We start from the raw sequence: 21,371 nt of genomic DNA, 5'->3' as shown, positions 1-21,371 counted from the left end.
GGATCCTGTAGGCAGCACCTCCTTTATGAATAACGTGGGACAAATTTGGCCCCAACAGGATGACACGGATTTTAGTAATGACAGGGTTTGTGAAGAAACATAACACAGGGGCTGAACACAACAATAGACCACACCCCCTCCTCTGTGCTCCTGCGTCTCTCACTTACCATTTTTAGTTGGCTGCTCTCACTCTGACCATATAAGGTGAGAACTTATAAAAAAACGTGATTGGCTGGGATCACACCTGCCTGTTACACTTTTTGTAGTTACCAAAAGCAGACAAAACAGCCTCACTACGGTTTACAACTGATGTTTCATGCAAATAATCTCGTTTAAATATGACCATGGGAAAGGGATTTAAACATACATTTGGCTGTTTGAATTGAAAAACGGTGGAACAATAGTGGGACTAGAACAAAAGTGTTGCCATGACAATAAAAAGTACATCTAAATACAGAGGTGGAACATAACCAAGTAAAAGCAGTAAAATTTAAAAAAAAAATTTAGGCCCCTGTACTCTACTTAAGTACATTTTAAAAGGTGATACTTTTTACTTTTACTTCACTACATCTGAGAGCAGTGTCTGCACTTTCTACTCCACTACATTTTTGAACTGGACTGAAAAGTAAAAGTATTTTTATTACTGTGTGAGACCTGCTGAAAAGGCTGAGGGTTTATTTTTAACATACAAAACATACAAAATATACAAATAAAAACAAAGAGATAATACAATTGCATCTGTTGAACAAACTTCAGCTCAAATCTTTTTACTCTTTAAGCACATTTTTAAACGGGTACTTTAATACTTTTAATTAAGCAGATGCTTTGATACTTTTACTTGAGTATTTCTGTGCTCTGGTATCTGTACTTTTACTTAAGTAACGAAAGTGAGTACTGCTTCCACTTCTTCATAAAGAGTGTGAGGATTGATATAGTGTGAGGTTTACAGCAGGACTATGACACGTCCACTGGAGGAGGAGGAGGAGGAGGAAGAAGAGGAGGAAGAAAAAGAAGAGGAGGAGGAGGGAGGACTCACCTGCGGAAAGTAAAACTGGGCGGATCAAAGCATCGGTGTCTGTCCTGATCGTGCCCCGCTGAGGAGCTGCTGCACCGGGCAACAGAGGACAACACCCCCACGAGCCCACGAGCCAACGACTCCACGCGCACTTGTGTTTTAGGAGCAGCTGAAGCCGTGAGTCGAGGAGGAAGTTTCCAAACGCGCCTGTCTCTGCACAACAGGTGAGTCCAACTTTTACCAGGGAATGTTTGCGCCAAAGAGAAAAGCGTGCACTGTTTTATGCTCTGTTCTATGCGCTGCTGCTTCTCCTCACTTCTCTCATTAAAACAAACGAGTAAGACAAAAGAGGATGGGATTATGACCAGAGCAGGAGCTGGGCTTTGGAGCAGACTCCAAAGAAGCTGCTTTGACACTGCGCATGCTCTGTGCGCTCCCCAAACTTTCTACACTGTAATTATGTAAGTGATAGAAATAAGCAGTTTGTTGGTAAAATCCAAAACATATTGCTGGGTAATGTGACAAAAATTAATCACAAATAGATAAATATGTCTTTCTATATTTGCAGAATTTAAACCATACAAACCTTTAATCCAAAAATAAGTGATTTCTCTCTGTCAAAGCTCTGCTCCAAACCCCTGTTACAATGGACCTGCTTATGTTTGTAGGCTTCAGAAACTCATATTCAAATGATGACGATTATTATTAGGCTATTTCTGTACAGCCTTGTGTACATAAACAGTGTGATAGAGTTTAATACAGACGCACACACCCATCTTCTTCTGCAGCGAGGTGTGTCTGCCCTCAGGATACGACTTTCTCCAGTGGACAGGAATTTCAACTCTGTTTAAATTCAACTTTATTTATAAGGCTCATTTTAAAACAACTTGAGCTGACCTTCACATAAAAACAAAATACACATGTAACACGATATGGTGCATTTGGGGTGAACTGCTTGGAGTAAGAACCAAAATGTCCTCACTGAAAAGCGAACAGTGATGTCGCCATTGTCCATGAAAGAACATAACGCTTCTCCATTGGCCCGTGACCCGAGCCACACAGGGCCACACAGGGCCACGCAGGTGTCCTGGCTGAGTCAGAGGGTGAGGTAAAGCTGGGATTGACTGGCAGCCAAAATCAGGAGTGAGGCTCAGAGATGTGTGCAAACAAATCTAAACATTTAAACATAAATTATCAAGGATTTATTTTAATTCAGTTCACTTCAACTTTATTTCTACGGCACATATAAAAGCACTTCAGCTGAACAAAGTACTTTATTTAAAAGTCAACAAACACAAGCCTGAGTGAACGAGGAGCGTAATGACCCGGGATGCACCGAACCGATACTGGAATCAGATATCAGCATCCAAATATCGATTCAGCCAATATCGTGGTTGGATATATTTAAACTGGTGTAATGAGACTATCTCCAGGTCGTAATCGGACCAGAAAGTCTCAGAATGTTTAAACTTTTACAGTATTTACATAAAGTTGTTCTGTCCTTACTTGAGATAAACAACAGTTGAGATTACACAACACATTTGGACCAGTTTTGTCTGATTTTAGTTTAATGGAAATAAATTCTGTTTCCAGTCTCTGCTCTGGTATCGGTTGATATAAAAGCTATAGTATCAGAATCGGTATCGGAACTGAAGCAGAAGAATTGGCGCGCCCCTAATAAAGACCAATCAATGCATCCGTGCCAGTGCCAGATGGGAATTTTCAAATGAAGATGAGGTGCATTTTGAAATAGTCTCTTGTTTAGGCCTGGCCCCTGTAGGCTTTAATCACACACAGAAACATCTCCTGCTGTGCCAAGCTTCATGTTGGAGACTGTTTTAAATCGTGTCCTATAGTCACATATTTAAACTTTGCAAATCGGCTGATGAGATGTTGAAACACGTTGAAGCAAAAAAGCATGTGTAATTTCCTGAGGAAGTTGGGCCATGAGACACACAGCCACACATGAGGATCCTCAGGTCCTGCAACAATTTAAAACGCCGTGTAATAATGAGCAGAAGTAAAAGTGAGGCTCCTCCCCCAGAGGTGAGGCTCCTCCCCCAGCGCTGACACAGGCCACGAGCGCTTAACGAACTTAGGGCAAGCGCAGGTGACACAGTGTGTGCTGATCCCATTATCCCTCTCACTGTATACACACACACACACACACACACACCCACATATATATAAAAACACATACACATGTATGTGTGTGTAAACATGAGCCCTACTCATTTAAACCCGCTCATGTCATTCTAATAATCCTCAGCAGTGTAAAACTGCAGACCCCAGTCAAGCTTCCGCTCCCTTTATGAAAATGGAAACTAAAATAGTTCTAGTTGTATATTTGCTGCGTGTGCTTCAGTGGAGGATGCAGAGTGTTTCGAGTACTTTGCAGATTGAAGAGCTGTTGGGTGTGGTGGGCCCAGGATGACATTTCTGCTTCTGTCCAGACTTGCTCCTGGCATTCTTGGAGCAGGATCTGGGCTTGAGGGGGGGGGATGCTCAATGGGGGGTTGTAAGTAAGTAAATAAGTAAGTAAGTAAGTAAACTTTATTTATATAGCACCTTTCACAGATAAAATCACAAATTGCTTTACAGAGTGCAAATAAAAATAAGATAAAACAACAACAATAAATGTTCAAACAGGTAAAATAAGACAAAGAGTAGTAAATTAACTAATAGCTTGTCTGAATAACAGTGTCTTCAGCTGCTTTTTAAAGGAGTCAACAGAGTCAGCCACACGAAGGGACAAGGGCAGGGCATTCCACAGTTTAGGGGCTACTGCTTGATAGGACAGGTCTCCTCGAGTTTTAAACCGAGTCTTAGGGACCTTCAAAAGGTTTTGGCCGGAGACCGGAGGGAGCGGCCAGAGGTGTAAGGAACCAGCATTTCTGAGATATATTCAGGGGCCTGTCCATTAAAAGCTCTAAAAGTCAAGACTAAAATTTTAAAATCAATTCTAAATTTGACATGTAACCAGTGTAAAGAGGATAAAACAGGAGTAATGTGTGCCCTTCTGTTGGTTCCTGTTAAAAGCCTTGCTGCAGCGTTCTGGACCAACTGGAGACTGCAGATTTGTTAAAACAAGTAAAAAGAGAATTACAATAATCTAAACGAGAAGAAATAAAAGCATGAATAATCAATTCCAGATCAGATTTAGATAACATTGCACTCAGTTTAGAGATAGATCTCAGATGGAAGAAGCAGTTTTTAACCAACTGTCTAGAATGGCTGTCCAGGGACATTGACTGGTCAAATAGAACACCAAGGTTTCTGAGGCGAGGCTGGGAAGAGGAGCCCAGAGAACCCAGGTGTTGTTTGATTAAAGGAACTTTCTTTTCAGGAGCAATGATCAGAGTTTCAGTTTTCCTATAATTTAATTGAAGACAGTTGTGAGCAAGCCAGTCCCTAATAGATGAGACACAATTTAATAGCTCAGCTAACTTATGTAACTGAATCATTGAAGGAGCAGTACAATTGGATGTCATCAGCATACAAATGGTAAGGCACATTTTTGAAGGTGCTTATAACTTTACCGAGAGGGCTGATGTACAAAAGGAACAGAATTAGGCCTAAGACTGAGCCCTGTGGGACACCGTGTAACAGGGGAGTGACTTCAGACATTATATTATTCACAAACATGGCAAAAGTTCTGTTGGTCAGGTAAGAAGAAAACCATGAAAGAACAGTCCCAGAAATTCCCATCTCATTTTGCAGTCGACATAACAGTATTTTGTGGTCAACTGTGTCAAAGGCTGAGGACAGATCTAATAAAACCAATACACTGTACTGGCCAGAGTCTGCAGCCATCAATATATCATTAGAGACCTTTAGCAGGGCAGTCTCAGTGGAATGCATCCTGTGGAACCTAGACTGAAACTTATCAAGAATACATTGACTATTCAGAAAAGTGGTCAGCTGCCCTGCAACTACTTTCTCCACAGTCTTAGCTAGAAAAGACAATTTTGATATTGGCCTGTAATTGCCTGGCTCCGATGGATCCAAATTTGGCTTCTTCAGAATAGGACTTAAAGCTGCCTGTTTAAGAGACCTTGGTACTGACCCAGTTGACAGAGAAATATTTATCAATCTGACAATATGTGGACCGATCACATCAAACACCTTCAAAAACAGTGAGGTGGGCACAACATCAAGTGGGCAAGAAGAGGGTTTCATCTTTTTTAGTAAAGCACTAACATCCTCCCAATTCACAGGCATAAATGAAGACCTGAAACACATCTCCCCTCTGTCCTGAAACACACCCCCCCTCCTGAAATACATCCCCCCTCTGTCCTGAAACACATTCCCCCTGTCCTGAAACACTCCCCCCTCTGACCTGAAACACCCCCCCTCTGTCCTGAACGCCCCCCCCCCCCCCCTGACCTGAAATGCCCCCCCCCTGACCTGAAACACCCCCCCTCTGACCTGAAACACCCCCCCTCTGTCCTGAAACACCTCTGGAGCTGATGCATGTCTTCAGGAGGAATGCTCAGCCTTTTATTGCATCAGATTGAAGCTCGAGATTCAAATGAGCTCTGCCTCTTGTCTTTCTTCATCGTACAAACTTTGCAGATGTTATGTGACGGTGTGAATAGTTCTGACATGAACAGTGGAAGCAAACGGCCCAGCTCAGTGCATGTTTGAGTTAATGATTATCTGAAACTTTGAACACTTAAGTCGTCGGTGGAGTTGACATATTTTTCCATTTTCTCCCTCATAGCTAAAATGTCGGACGCAGACAAGTTCCTGTATGGGGACCGCAGTGGGATCAACAACCCCCTGGCCCAGGCCGACTGGGCCTCCAAAAAGCTGGTGTGGGTCCCGTCTGAAAAGCTGGGCTTTGAGGCCGGCTCACTCAAAGAGGAGAAGGACGAAGAGTGTGTCGTCGAGCTCGTGGACTCTGGAAAAAAGGTTAAAAAAAAAGGGGAGATATATTTTTTACGTTGTTCTTGATGTTATGCTAAATATATTGTTGTGTTTTTTCTCTGTGAATTTCAGGTAAAAGTAAACAAAGACGACATTCAGAAGATGAATCCGCCCAAGTTCAACAAAGTGGAGGACATGGCGGAGCTGACATGTCTGAACGAAGCGTCGGTGCTGCACAACATCAAAGAGCGATACTACTCTGGACTCATCTATGTAAGTCTGAGAGAGTGACCACTGCAGCCATTTAAAGAGACTGATCACAGCAGCCAATGAGCATGTGACTTTAAAGGGCCCATATTACGCTAATAATGTTTCCTTGTCATGAACAGACCTGGAGTTGTTTTGTGTCATTCACACATGTTTGACACACAAACCATGAATATTTAGGCTGAGTTCTTCTCTCAGACTGAAAACACTCCATTCCTTGTGATGTCATCATGTGGTAATACAGGAAGTGCTCCACTGTGTTTTTAAACTTCATACACCTTCACTGGAATAATTTGGATCATTTCAGACCTGGAGTTATCAATCTCTACTGAAATAAAGGTAAAAGGAGCTGCTAACTTGAAAACTACCACTTCATGACATCACAAGGTGGAACATGGCATTTTCAGCTTTGGAGATGTAGATAGACAGTGTTACTCAAACATGTGTGAATGAAACAAAACACAACTCCAGGTCTGTTTTTGAGGCGTGAACAACATTAAAACATGGATTAAAGCTCATAAAATTAGTTTTTGTGTAATAAAATATGTGTTTTTTGTCCTCTTTCCAAACAGACGTACTCGGGTCTCTTCTGTGTTGTGGTCAACCCGTACAAGTATCTGCCCATCTACACCGAGGAGATCGTCAACATGTACAAGGGCAAGAAGAGGCACGAGATGCCCCCTCACATCTATGCCATCACAGACAACGCCTACCGCAGCATGATGCAGGGTACTACAGCTCAGAATCACTTTGTGGGATTCATGTTCCTGTTTGTTCCTGTGTTTTACTAATGGAACGTTTCTCGTGTGTGCCCTGTAGACCGCGAGGACCAGTCTATCCTTTGCACGTATGTTTCTCTTTTCTTGTGAATTTAGTAACAGTTGCCTTATAATCACATGTAGTGTGATTATACTCATAATATACACATTATGAGTAGCCTCACCTATGGTCCTTGTTTGGTCCTGGTTTAGTCCTGGTTTAGTCCTGGTTTGTTCCTGGTTTAGTCCTGTTTTAGCCCTGGTTTAGCCCTTGTTTAGTCCTGGTTTAGTCCTGGTTTAGTCCTGGTTTAGTCCTGGTTTAGTCCTGGTCCTACCCTCACCTATGGTCATGAGCTTTGGGTAGTGACTGAAAGGACAAGATGGCGATCCAAATGGGCTTCCTCCGCAGGGTGGCTGGGTGCTCCCTTAGAGACAGGGTGAGGAGCTCAGTCACACAGGAGAAGCTCGGAGTAGAGCCGCTGCTCCTCCACGTGGAGAGGAGCAGCTGAGATGGCTTGGGCATCTGTTCTGGATGCCTCCTGGACTCCTACCACAGCAATCCCCTAGGAAGAGCTCGAGAAAGTGTCTGTGGAAAGGAAAGTCTGGGGCTTCCAGCTCAATCTGCTGCCTCCACGTCACAGCCCAGGAAAAAGCGGAAGAAAATGGATGGATGAACATTTTGAGTGACTGTATCTGGCACTGTTACTATTTTGGTGGTATTCAGAGTACAGTTATTTTATTAAAATCAAAGGAGTACATGGCAGTACTTGATCACACAATGTTGGGTTTGAACTGCACAGTATTAGTGAGGAAAATATAAAACTCTGCTCTTATGGTGAGTCCATGGGTGATTTTTTTTTTCCTTCTCTGATCAGCAATAAGCAAACTGAACAAACAGTGAAACAAACATAAAGCTGTTTTTAATCCTGTGTTGTGTTTTACACAACACAGGATTAAAAATGGATGTTTTTGTTGTTTGTTGTATTTTAATTATAGAGTAAAAAGTATTCCAAGTATTCATAACACAGCCCATGTAACAGAATAAGTTACAAAATACATTTTACTGCAGTATCCAGGATTTTGTAACTAAAACACATCTTCAAAGTCTTTCTCTATCGCTGGCTATAACCAGATCTTATTCTTTGTTTTAAAACCTAAAGTGTTTTATTTAATGTAATTTTTACCATTTTTTAGGGGAGAATCTGGAGCAGGAAAAACCGAAAACACCAAGAAAGTGATTCAGTACTTGGCCCATGTCGCGTCATCGTCCAAATCCAAAAAGGACCAGGTTGGTACTGCCTTTTCATGGTTTTAAAGAGGTAAAAATGTATTTATTTGACTCATGTTCAGTGTTGGGAAGTAACCATAGACATTGTATATAAATGGACATAGCTAACCGGCTAGCCGCTGCGTTCAAAAGAGGAAGTGATCATGGGCGCGCTTCTGGCTCCAGTTCACTTTACATTGAAAAACTGTGTCCCTTGTCTCTGTAACTGCTGTAACTGTTAGACTTGCCATTTTGGTTTTAAATGTTCGTATTAACCCTCTCTACATGATCCTGTTTTTTGTATTTCACTATTCTGTCTTTAAATTAAGATATGAACATTAATAACAGACAAAACAGGTTTGACTGTCAGCATTGCTAAGCGCCCACCCCCCGCTAAACCAGCGGTGCAGGCGGACCTTCCACAGCGCTCCTGATTGGCTCTTCAGAAAAGAAGAAATCTGCTCTAAATTGGCCGCTATAACTGCTAGCCTCAATGAGCTTCATTTGACTGGACCCAAACTCTATGGGTGACGTCACACTCACTTAGTCCACTTCTTTATCCAGTCTGTGGTTTCAGAACACAGTACTCTGATTGGACCATGTGACTGAATGCTTAAAAATATTAATTGGGGTATTCAATATTCTGTAACTAAACGCATTTACAAAGTATTCTTCCCATCACTGCCCGTGTTATGTAAAGGGGCTTTATGGATGTCCTTGTTTTATGTAATGAACCCATTTGAATGAGCCAATGCACATTCTTGGTTCCCGTCTGGACCTGCCTCTCTCTGCAGGAGCTGGATCTGATGCGTGGGCCCACACTTTGTACTCTGTGTTATTTTAAGATGACATTTAACAACAGCTGATTAAAGATTATGATTTATGTTCCATTTTCCAGGGCTCTGCAGTTTTGACACATGTGAGTTCTTCGTTTCTTTAACTAAGCGTTGGTTTGTTTTTGTACTAACAGAGGGAAGGGGCCATGTTGGGATTTTGGGTTTGTAAAAATTCACTGAATCGCTTCTTTTAACCAATCACAACATGCTATGTTTGCTAACAACATTTGAAAATATATATTACAAAACATGGATATATATATATATATATATATATATATATATATATATATATATATATATATATATATATATATATATATATATATATATATATATATATATATATATATATATATATATATATATATATATATATATATATATTATAGTGGTAAAATACGCAAATACTTTGGAATCTGATTCCTGTGAGCTTTAAGTCATGTTTTAATGCTGTTTCCTTGGCAAAAACAGACCTGGAGTTGTGTTTTGTTTCATTCACACATGTTTGAGTAACACTTTATTATTAGTCTGTCTACATCTCCAAAGCTCAAAATACTCTGTTCCACCTTGTGATGTCATGAAGTGGTAGTTATCAAATTAGCTCCTTTTACCTTCAGTTCAGTGGAGATTGGAAATTCCAGGTCTGAAATCATCTTCCTGCATTACCACATGATGACATCACAAGGTGGAACAGAGTGTTTTCAGTTTGAGAGAGGAACTCAGCCTAAATGCAGGGTTTGTGTGTTAAACATGTGTGAATGAAACAAAACACAACTCCAGGTCTGTTTGTGATGAGGAAACAACATTAGAACAAATCAGAGAATAGAGTCATAGAGTCATATGTTTAAAACAGTGTAATAAGGGCCCTTCCCTTTATTACAATATAATGCCCTCTGCAGAAAACTAAATATCTTCTCTCCATTGGTTTTTAACAGTTTGTATAAAAGCTGCTATAATCTGAAAAGTATTTGATCTGTGTACAGTATTTCTTTAGTAGGCAATTTTTCACTCTTATCTCAAAAGTTAACGCTCCAGGTTGTGTTTAAAACTAAAATTTGTCCAAACTTGCTCTGCTGTCTTGCCTTGGCTGCATATAGTGCTGTACGTTTCTCTTTACCACACCTGAGTGCAGGACAGAATGTGATGTGTTTTCTGGGGAGCGGGGGCGGCATTCTGGGCACGGTTGAACTCTTCTTCTGCTTTTGCTTTGGGGCGATCACTAACCCACCTATGTGTCGTAGTGTTTTTTTGCCTGCGTGCATCTGAATGAGTTTACAGGGCTGCTACTTGAACAGGCTTGTTAAGAATGTGCCTTGGAATGTGGGGGATACAGTTCTGTTAAGGTTTTCTGATTGGGTAATGCTAATGCTAATGCTAACAATAACCTGAGGCCAGTCTTTTGATTACACCTTCTAGTTTATGTCTCATTGCTTACACTTTCTTAACACATCTGCAGTGGTGAACCGTAACAAAGTAACATACTGAAGTAAAGTGCAGATGCCTTAAAATTGTACTTAAATAGATTTTCAAGTGGGTACTTTTTACTTTTACTCCAGTACATTTTTTAACTGGACTGAAAAGTAAAACTATTGTTTGCTGAAAAAGCTGGGGGTTTATTTTTAACATGTTCATAGTTTGAGCAAAACAAAAATATATAACAACACTTTGGCCTGCTAGTAAACAAACCGGTGAACCAAAAGCGTTATATTTTACTTTTCAATGATTCCTTAAATAGTGCTCTATTGGTTAAGACACATTAGCGTAAAAGACTGAACCGGAAAACAGGAAGTAGTTTTCACGACCTTAAACTAGACTTATGATAAACTAAACATTTACAATATTGTTGCAAATGAAACATGATCACCTTTATGGTTTTATAAATTGAGGGGAAATTAAAAAGGAAATGTATAAAAGAAAACAAGTCAAGTAGATTTCTTACAGGTATTACAAACACACCAGCGACATCTATTAGTCAAACAAGTGAACTGTAATATGTATAATTGACCATTACATAACGCATATTTATTCAGCTACATGAACCATGTAGACAGCAAACTGAATACATGTCTGGTATGTTAAAGTAAGATATTAACAGCTAATCAGATAAATAAAGTATAAAAAGCAAGGAACAAGTTTACTCTCGCTCTCACTCCAAATTACTAAATCTATTGAATTCTTCCTCGGTGTTGCTTCTGAACAACACCGCCTGCTCCTGAAACAGATGAAGCACCGCTCTGGACTTAGATGACTGGCATACTGGTAAACAAGCCTAAACTGCTCTTGCACAGATGTGAAATTATATATTTTAATTATTCCACATATAAGTCGCATCTGAGTATAACTCGCACCCCCTGACAAACTATGAAAAAAAATGTGTCAGAAAATACAGTACTTTAATACTAGCTAGCTAGCTAAGCTAGCTACATGACCATTCACAGAGACAGTGGCTACCTCTTTTCTGCATCACTCAAACAAAAACACAACTCTGTAGCCTTTCATGATGAGGATAAAAACAAGGCCAGCTATGTCGCCCAGACTGGCGTTACTGGGGCCCTACCCTGGAGCCAGGCCACAGCAAGCACCTGGGGGCCGAACCTTTTCCCATGGGGCCCGGCCAGGCAGAGCCGGAAGGAGTGACGTGGGGCCATCCTCCCTTGGACACACCGCCTGCAGAAGGATCCGTAAGGGGCTGGTGCAGAGAGATCTGGGTGGCAGTTGAAGGTAGAGGCGTCGACGACCTGATCTCCGGACATGGAGGCTAGCTCTGGGGACATGGAATGTCATGTCGCTGGGGAGGAGGAGCCTGGGCTTATGCAGGAGGTTGAGCGTTACCAACTAGATATAGTCGGCCTCACCTCCGCACACAGCTTGGGCTCTGGAACCCAACTCCTTGAGGGGGGCTGACCCCTCAATTTCTCTGGCATTGCCTGTGGGGAGAGGTCCCAAGCTGGTGTGGGCTTATTGCCCCACAGCTCAGCCACCACATGTTGGAGCTCACCCTGGTGAACGAGAGGGTCATGTCCCTGCATCTTTGTGTCGGGGACAGGTCTCTCACTATTGTGTCGGCCTACGGGCCCAACAGCAGTGCGGAGTGCCCAGCCTTCTTGGAGTCCATGGGAGGGGTACTAGTCAGTGCACTGACCGGGACTGCGTTGTTTTAGTGAGGGACTTCAACGCCCACGTGGGCAAGGACAGTGAAACCTGGAGGGGGGTTGAGTCCTTTCTTGGAGGAGAAAGCTGGACAGACCTGGCAGGCCAAAGCGTGCTATGAGGGTTTGTTGGGAACGACTGGCGGAGCCCTCTGTCAGTAGGGTCTTCAACTCGCACCTCCGGAAAATCTTCTCCCACATCCCTGGGGAGGCCGGGGACATGGATTCGAAATGGACCATTTTCTCCACCTCTGTTGTCAATACCTGTGGTCGTAATGTCTGCGGTGGAAGTAAGGGTTGCCGTCAGGCTGAAGGAAGAATCCTATCAAGCCTTGTTGACTTGTGGGACTCCTGGGGCAGCTGACGAGTACTGGCGGGCCAAGCGTGCTGTGGCTCATGCAGTTGCAGAGGCAAAAACTCAGGGTTGGGAGGAGTTTATGGAGGCCATAGAGGGGGACTATTGGTCAGCCTCAAAGGAGATTCTGGCAAACCGTTCGATGTCTCAGGAGGTGTACGCAGTCCATCACTGACGATGTTTGCAGTGTTTGCAATGCAACTGGAGAGCTGCTGACCTCGAATGGGGATGCTGTTGGATCGTGGAAGGAATAATTTGAGGATCTCCTCAATCCTACCATCACGTCTTCCAAGGAGGAAGGAACAGCTCGGAGTAGAGCCGCTGCTCCTTCATGTTGAAAGGAGCAGCTGAGGTGCCTCGGGCATCTGTTCAGGATGTTTCCTGGACGCCTCCCTAGGGAGGTGTTTCGGGCATGTCCCACCAGGTGGAGACCCCAGGGAACACCCAGGAAATGCTGGAGAGACTATGTCTCTCAGCTGGCCTGGGAACGCCTTGGGGTCCCACTGGAGGAGCTGGAGAAAATGTCTGGCAGTCCCTGCATAGACTGCCCTACGACCCAGCCCTGGATAAGGAGAAGAAAATGGATGGATACTTTAATTCTTTTAATTACAACCCTAATCCCAATAAAGTTGGGACGCTGTGTTAAAAAAAAAAAAAAGTGGAATACAGTTATTTGCAAATTCTTTTCAACCTATACCGAACTGAATAAACTACAAAGACATGATATTTAATGTTAAAACTGATAAACTTTATTGTTTTTATGCAAATATTCACTCATTTTCACTTTGATGTCTGCAACATGTTCCAATAAAGCTGGGACAGGGGCATGTTTTCCACTGTGTTACATCACCTTTCTTTCACCTTTTAAAAACAATCAGTAAGTGTCCTTGCTTGTGAATGACTGAGCCCTTCGGGGATGCTCCTTTTATACTCAATCATGACACCTGCGGTATGTTCCAAACAGGTGTATTTTAAGCATTCCTCAACTTTCCCATTCTTTTGTTGCCCCTGTCCCAGCTTTATTGGAATGTGTTGCAGGCATCAAATTGAAAATTAGTGAATATTTGCATAAAAACAATAAAGTTTATCAGTTTGAACATTAAATATCATGTATTTTTTAATTTATTCAGTTCAATATAGGTTGAAAAGGGTTTGCAAATCATTGTATTCTGTATTTTTTGTTTTGTTTTACACAGCGTTCCAACTTCATTGGAATTGGAGTTTTAAGCAAATTTTTTCATATCATACATTTACTTGAGTACTTTTTTTCTCCAGTATCTGTTCTTTTACTTAAGTAACAGAAGTACCTCTTCCACCACTGCATATTTGCACAAACCTATTTAGCAGCATTAGCGCTGAAGCATGGTGTATTTATCTACTTTACTTACAATGTTGTTCTGTTTTAGGGAGAACTGGAGAAACAGCTGCTACAGGCTAACCCCATCCTGGAGGCCTTTGGCAACGCTAAGACCGTCAAGAATGACAACTCTTCACGATTTGTAAGATTACTGCAGTTTATAAATGCAATCAGCTGACTCGGAATATGGTATGGAGCTCAACATTGACACTCGCTCAGGCGGAAGTACATTTTTCATTCATTTTTCCCGTAGACCTTTCGAAAAATTCAAATGTTAAAAGTTCAAAGGCATCGCAGAGGCTAACCAGCTATGTGCTCACCAGCTATGTGCTAACAGCTATGCGCTAACCAGCTATGTGGTTGTGGTTTATAAAGTTTCTGAAACAGATTTTAAATAAAAGTATAGGTTATATTGGCATATCCCCAAGTAAGTTTTCGAACCTTATATATATGTTTGTTTGTTTTTTTGGAAAGTCTGAGAAAAATGAATGGGAAATATAGTTCTGAAATGGCAGGGTGAGCGGTCTGACCTCCATTCAGCTGGTTCTGCTCAGAGGGACAGTTGGCTCGAACAATTCCAGTGTGATGTAATGTTTATGAGGTTTTTGCCGAGTCACATTAAAATCAATGACAGATCAGACAGTGGACAGGGAGCTGCGGGTGGATTAGGGGTCAGGGTTTAGGGGGTTAGGGTCAGACAGTGGACAGGGAGCTGCAGGTGGATGTCACTGATAACATCTTAAACACTACACAAATAAAATGAACTTCACCCGAGAGCACTTCTGTATTTAGAAAGGTACGTCTGTGTGTCAGTGCTACCAATGCTACCATCTATCAACATGTTAGATGTAACATCACAACAAAATATTTTTTTTTGTCAGGGCAACCCAATTATTTTTAGGTGTAGATTGTTTCACTCAGTGGCGTTATTTAAATATTTATTATGCTCTGAAATTAGCATTAGCATTAGCCCTGACATACAAAGAGGTACCATTGTAAAAATCCTAACACTAATTTTTATTAAAATGTAACATAACAACAAAATTAAATTAGTTGTAAGGATGACCCAATTATTTGTAGGTTTCATTTTACACACGTGGACAAATTTGTTGGTACCTGTCGGTTAATGAAAGAAAAACTCACAGTGGTCACAGAAATAACTTGAATCTGACAAAAGTTATAATAAATAAAAGTTCTATGAAATGTAGCCAATGAAAGTCAGACATTGCTTTTCAACCATGCTTCAACAATTATAAAAAAAACCCAAAAAAACTCCTGAAATAGGCCTGGACAAAAATGATGGTACCCTTAACCAATCAAACGATTCCTGTAACTGTCAATGAGACTTCTGCACCTCTCAGCAGGTATTTTGTCCCACTCCTCATGAACAAACTGCTCCAGTTGTCTCAGGTTTGAAGGGTGCCTTTTCCAGACGGCGTGTTTCAGCTCCTTCCAAAGATGCTCAATAGGATTTAGGTCAGGGCTCATAGAAGGCCACTTTAGAATAGTCCAGTGTTTTCCTCTTATCCATTCTTGGGTGTTTTTAGCTGTGTGTTTTGGGTCATGGTCCTGTTGCAAGACCCCTGACCTGCAACTGAGACCAAGTTTTCTGACACTGGTCAGCACATTTCTCTCTAGAATCCCTTGATAGTCTTTAGATTTCATTGTACCCTGCACAGAGTCAAGTTCCATGAGACAAAAAGTTCCATTTTTGTCTCATCTGTCCATAGGACATTCTCCCAGAAGCTTTGTGGCTTGTCAACATGTAGTTTGGCAAATTCCAATCTGGCTTTTTTATGATTTGTTTTCAACAATGGAGTCCTCCTTGGTCGTCTCCCTTTAAGTCCACTTGGGCTCAAACAACGACGGATGGTGTGATCTGACACTGATGTTCCTTGAGCTTGAAGTTTATCTTTAATCTGTTTAGAAGTTTGTTACCATGCGTATTATTTGTCTCTTTGATTTGTCATCAATTTTCCTCCTCTGCCCACATCCAGGGAGGTTGACTACTGACCCATGGATCTTAAATTGCGCTGTAGTCACATGAACATCAAGCTGATTGGAGATGGTCTTATAGCCTTTACCTTTAATATGCTTGTCTACAACTTTCTTTCTAATCTCCTGAGACAACTCTTTCCTTTGCTTCCTCTGGTCCATGTTGAGTGACTGTAGCCCTATATATCGACCCATTGACTGATTTTAAAAAGACTGTAGACACCTGTGATGCTGAATTAGTGGACACACCTTGGACTAACATGTCCCTTTGGTCACATTATTTTCAGTCTTTTCTAGGGGTACCATCATTTTTGTTCAGGCTTGTTTCATGAGTTTATTATTTTTTTGTAATTCTGTTGAGGCATGGTTGAAAAGCAATGTCTGACTTTCATTGATTAAATTTAATAGAATTTTGATTTATTATAACTTTTGTCAGATTCAAGTTATTTTTGTGGCCATTGTGAGTTTTTCTTTCATTTACTGAAGGGTACCAACAATTTTGTCCACGCGTGTAAATATTTATTAGGCTCAGAAATTAGCATTATCATTTGCCCCAACACACAAAGACATACCTTTGTAAACCGGAAAGTTCTCGGGTGAAGTTTTCCTCACATTTGTAAAGTGTTTAACATGTTGTCATTGTTACCCACCCGCAGTTCCCTGTTCACTGTCTGGCTCTAACCCCCCAACTTCTGACCCCTAACCCACCTGCAGCTCACTGTCCACTGCCTGATTTTTAAATATTTATTAATTTTAGCTTGACTCAGCAAAAAACTCTCATACATTACATTCCGTTAAATCGTCGAGCCGTTCCCTCTGGTTGGAACTTGGACTTCTTTGTTTACTGCACAGCCAAATGGATTTTTTCATTCATAGGGAAAATTTATCCGGATAAACTTCGACGTCAACGGGTACATCGTTGGAGCCAACATTGAGACTTGTATCCTTGTCAAGTGATGCTATTTTTCAGAATCTTGCTTTTTTCTGAATGAGCTGTTAATCCTTGACTGAGATGTTGTAGATTTGCTGGAGAAGTCACGAGCGACAAGACAAGCCAAAGAAGAGCGGAGTTTCCACATTTTCTACTACATGCTGACGGGCGCCGGCGAAAAGCTGCGCTGTGAGTGACCTGCAAACACTCAGACAGGACGTCAAACATCTGGACACACCCTCTCATGTTTTTATTTTTTTAATTTAATTTTTAAATCTTTAATTTTATTTTCTACATTTTATATACACACACAGAAGACATCAAATATATGAAGTAAGATATATAGAGTTATGTAGGACCTGGTATCAAAATGTGGACAACACATTTTGAGTTGTCTAGGTTACAATGTAAATTTTTAGAAGAAGAAGAACAGCAAACAAGAACAGCAACAATGCAAAAATGTTCAATTTAGAATATTTTTACAAGTTTAGAATGTTCATCATATTTTTTATTTTTTTTGTAAAGGCATATGTCTTCCTGCTCCTGTCAGCAGCACTTCACGAGACATATTGTTCCAAGAGACACAATTGTTTCTCATTTTGTTTTTACATTCAGGACAAATGTTGCTGCATTCAGGCACTTAATAGTTTTTTTGCAAATCATTATTAAAATGTTTTATCAAAATGATTCAACTGTCCATATATGAGGACATTCGTTTTAAATCACTTTTCTTAGAAACTACATCAAGTAAAAAAATAATTCTTTGTTTTTACACTCAGGTCCCAATAAACCTAAATAACAGAGAAATTCATAAAGCATGTCATGCAAGAGCTTGGGTCTTAGGAGGTTAAATAGTTCTACTAACATGGTTCAACAAAGCAAAGGGGATTTGAACATAAAATATAAAAACATTTTTAGAGATGCAGTGATCCAGCTTTTTCAGTTTGAACAATGATTTCAGTGCTTTAAGTGTCTGCCGATACCAATACCAACCGATGCCAGAGCAGAGACCCAAAACAGCATTTACTTTTTTTACATGGTAAATAGTCACATTTTTATATAGTGCTTTACCACCTTCAAGGCTCAAAGCTCTTTACATCAAGGAACCACTCACCCAACCTTCAGATCAGTGGAAAAACGCTCCACCAACTATAACCCGTAAAAATAACATTTTTACGTCTCTATCGACTCTGGCTCCAATTCACTTTCTATTAAAAAGCTGTGGCCACTCTCTCTGTAACTGCTGCTGTTAGACTCCCACTTTGGTCTTAAAATGTTCATATTGTTTTTTTTTTTTAATTCAAATCAAGATATGAACATTAATAACAGACAAATGAAGTGCCTTCTTTCCCTGAGGTCCCTCCCACTAGCATTAGCAACAGCTTTGATTGACAACGTTGCTAAGCTGTTCCCATCTTCTAGAGATTTTGGCACTGACAATGATGTAAAGTGGATTTTATGAAGAGGTGGAATAATATTTTTTTAGCAATAAAACACATTTGACTTTTGGAAACATTGCAATACTAAGAGTAAACCACAATCTTCTGATGACTTTTTCAAATGACACTTAGCTGTTTTTGCAAATTACCTCTTTGTTGACCTCTTTGTATATAGACCCTCTCTTATATATTGTCTTATATATTCTCGTTCTTAAGCTGAACTGTGCCTTGAGGATTACAGCAAGTACCGCTTCCTTTCCAATGGCAACATGACCATTCCGGGCCAACAGGATAAGGACATGTTCACCGAGACCATGGAGGCATTTACGATCATGAGCATCCCGGAGGAGGAGAGCATCGGTGACCATTTCAACACAACCTTACAACCTTCCATTTCATATTTTTCCTGTTTTAATAACATGGTCGGTTTGTTTGTGTTTTGTTTGCAGGTTTGTTGAGGGTCGTGTCGGCAGTTCTGCAGCTTGGCAACATGACCTTCAAGAAAGAGCGCAACTCGGATCAGGCGTCCATGCCCGACGATACTGGTAAATGTTTCAGTTCAAGTTTTTTTATTTCTATATCACATTTAAAACAACTTGAGCTGAGTCAACACAAAACAAATGTATAGATAACACGAAACACAGGAACAGAACAAGAAAACGCCAAGATATCCTGTCTAGCTAGTGTTAAATGCCAGGGAGAAGAGACGATCTAGTGTTAAATGCCAGGGAGAAAAAGTGGGTCTATTTTTAAATGCCAGGGAGAAGAGGCCGATCTAGTGTTAAATGCCAAAGAGAAGAGGCGGGTCTAGTGTTAAATGCCACGGAGAAGAGGTGGGTCTAGTGTTAAATGCCAGGGAGAAGAGGGGGGGTTTTCATGCTAGTCACATAAGTCATGTGGGAACACCAAGCAAGATGGTCACCTAAGTAAGAAAAGCCCGTCAAAGCCCTCATTTTTACCTGAATTCGCCTTCTTAACAAACTATTAATATCTATTAATATGTAGTGGCCGGATTTGTGATTTTGGAGTAATGACGACCAGAACAGCATCTGCCAAGCAAGGTGCTATGGCTAGCTGGGCTAACCCCAAACCACGGAGCTAAGTGTGTTGGCTGAAATGCAGCAATCTTTACTAAAAGCCATGGAGGAAATGGGAAAAGTTGGGCAGCTTTTGACGAACTTACAAGTAGAGGTGATAATATTTTAAGTTGGGAGAATCTGATTAGATTCACAGATGCCTGCTTTGTTTATAAAATCTTACATGGACTCGCCCCTCCACTGCTCAATGACTTTGTTAGCCTAAGATCAAGCTCAAACCACATCACTAGAGGAGCCTCAAGAGGAGACTGTCTGATCCCATTCAGAAAGACAGCATTTGGTCAATCAGCCTATTCTGTTAGAGCTTCTAAAGGGTGGAACAGCATCCCTACAATTATCAAGGAGAGCTCCACATACAACTCTTTTAAGTCTCAATGTAAACGTTGGCTTTTAACAAATCAGACCTGTCAACACCAAACCCCTGCTGCTGCCATCTAGTGTTTGTCCTTTGCATGTGCTTCTCTGTAATTCTGCTTTAACAAATTTTTTATTGCCCCTTTGTTTATTTTCTTGTGCTTTTTTAACATAATCTTTTACTGTTATTAATTGCATGCTGTTCTTAATAACCTGTCTGTTTTAATTATTTTTCTTCGCTATGATTCACTTCTTAAGACTTAATGCTTTTCTACTTTTTAACCACGTTTGCAAATGTTTTTATAAGGAGCCATCTGTACATCATGGCAACAGACAACAGATGAAAACTAGCCTTTTGGCTAATTCTGGCATGTTAAGCAGTTATTGTTGGTCAACATGCACTGTCCGCTATAAATGAAAAAAATAAAAAATAAACGAAGTGAAAGAAGCTAACAAGGGGATACAGAGGGATGTTGACCAGGTCATGATGCGGCTGGATGAAGCAGAGTGCCGTCTTTCTCAGTTAGAGGATTAAAAACGCCACCTACGCAAGTCTATAGACAAGAGTACCAAGAAATGTGAGGAGCTTCACCAGGCCATAGAAAATGCAGCTAATAGAGACAGGAGACAAAACCTGCATTTGATCGGTCTAAAAGAAAGAATGAAAAACGGCAAAGTGGAAGAGTGGGTGAGGCAGATAACAGCGGAGGCACTTGGGATTGAGCTTCACCGAACAGCGGGTGCACTGCACCTCAGGGCCGGTGCCGGAGCACGACAAACCACCCAGGCCAATTATTATGCGATTCCTAAGCCACTTGGAACAAGAGCAAGTGCTGGCAGCCACTAGAGCGAAATAAACTAAGGAGATCATCGTTTGGAGGGGCTTGTGTTTTTTCCCTGACATGACAAGAGAAACCGCAGAAAAATGGAAAAAGTTTAGCGACGCCAGACGGAGGCTTCATGAGCTGGATGTGTGTTTTACACTGGCATAGCCGGCAGAGCTACACTTCAGATGGAAGGGTAAACAGATGAAGTTTACTGATCATCGTCTGAATCTGGCATTCCCAAATAACGATGGGCGTGAAGATGAGGATCTCCAACAATAATGTGGCTTTTGGGCTAAGTTGACAGACAATAGTGACTACAAAATCACTCTAGAAAACTATTAAGATAATATGATACCACCGATTCAGAAAAAGTAAGAAAATGGGTACTGTTTTATTTTATTTATTATTATTAGTCGAACCTCAGATTCAGGAGGAACAGTGCGATTTTCATCCTGGTCGTGGAACACTGAACCAGCTCTACACTCTCCATCAGTTCCTCAAGGGTTTATGGGAGTTTGCCCAACCAGTCCACATGTGCTTTGTGGCCCTGGAGAAGGCATTGAACCGTGTCACTCATGTTGTCCTTTCGGGGGTGCTCTGGGAGTATGGGGTCTGGGGCTCTTTGCTAAGGACTGTTCGTTCCCTGTATGACCGGAGCAGAAGCTGTGTTCGCATTGCCGGCAGTAAGTCAGACCTGTTCCCGGTTCATGTTGGTCTCCACCAGGGCTGCCCTTTGTCACCGGTTCTGTTCATTGCATTTATGGACAGAATTTCTAGGCGCAGTCAAAGGCCGGAGGGGTCTGGTTTGGGAACCACAGGATCTCATTGCTGCTGTTTGCAGATGATATTGTC

General features: G+C 41.3%; 1 protein-coding gene across 1 annotated transcript in view; it reads left to right on the top strand.

Moving 5' to 3' along the window:
• Positions 1 to 1,054: 1,054 nt before the first annotated feature.
• The window catches only part of LOC117382804 (myosin-9-like), a 64,123-nt gene continuing 43,806 nt past the window's right edge, over positions 1,055 to 21,371 (top strand). The window contains exons 1-12 of the mRNA XM_033980071.2: positions 1,055 to 1,239; positions 5,739 to 5,929; positions 6,017 to 6,157; positions 6,724 to 6,880; positions 6,971 to 6,998; positions 8,104 to 8,197; positions 9,075 to 9,095; positions 13,926 to 14,018; positions 16,748 to 16,811; positions 16,893 to 16,991; positions 18,458 to 18,601; positions 18,691 to 18,786. Coding sequence (XP_033835962.1) covers positions 5,744 to 5,929; positions 6,017 to 6,157; positions 6,724 to 6,880; positions 6,971 to 6,998; positions 8,104 to 8,197; positions 9,075 to 9,095; positions 13,926 to 14,018; positions 16,748 to 16,811; positions 16,893 to 16,991; positions 18,458 to 18,601; positions 18,691 to 18,786 — 1,123 coding nt within the window. The 5' untranslated portion in view covers positions 1,055 to 1,239; positions 5,739 to 5,743. The remainder of the gene's footprint in view (positions 1,240 to 5,738; positions 5,930 to 6,016; positions 6,158 to 6,723; positions 6,881 to 6,970; positions 6,999 to 8,103; positions 8,198 to 9,074; positions 9,096 to 13,925; positions 14,019 to 16,747; positions 16,812 to 16,892; positions 16,992 to 18,457; positions 18,602 to 18,690; positions 18,787 to 21,371) is intronic.

Source organism: Periophthalmus magnuspinnatus, chromosome 1 (genome assembly GCF_009829125.3).
Source record: "Periophthalmus magnuspinnatus isolate fPerMag1 chromosome 1, fPerMag1.2.pri, whole genome shotgun sequence".
Classification (NCBI taxonomy): domain Eukaryota; kingdom Metazoa; phylum Chordata; class Actinopteri; order Gobiiformes; family Gobiidae; genus Periophthalmus; species Periophthalmus magnuspinnatus.
The sequence above is the reverse complement of the archived record's forward strand: the minus strand, read 5'-3'. Positions and strand labels throughout refer to the sequence as shown.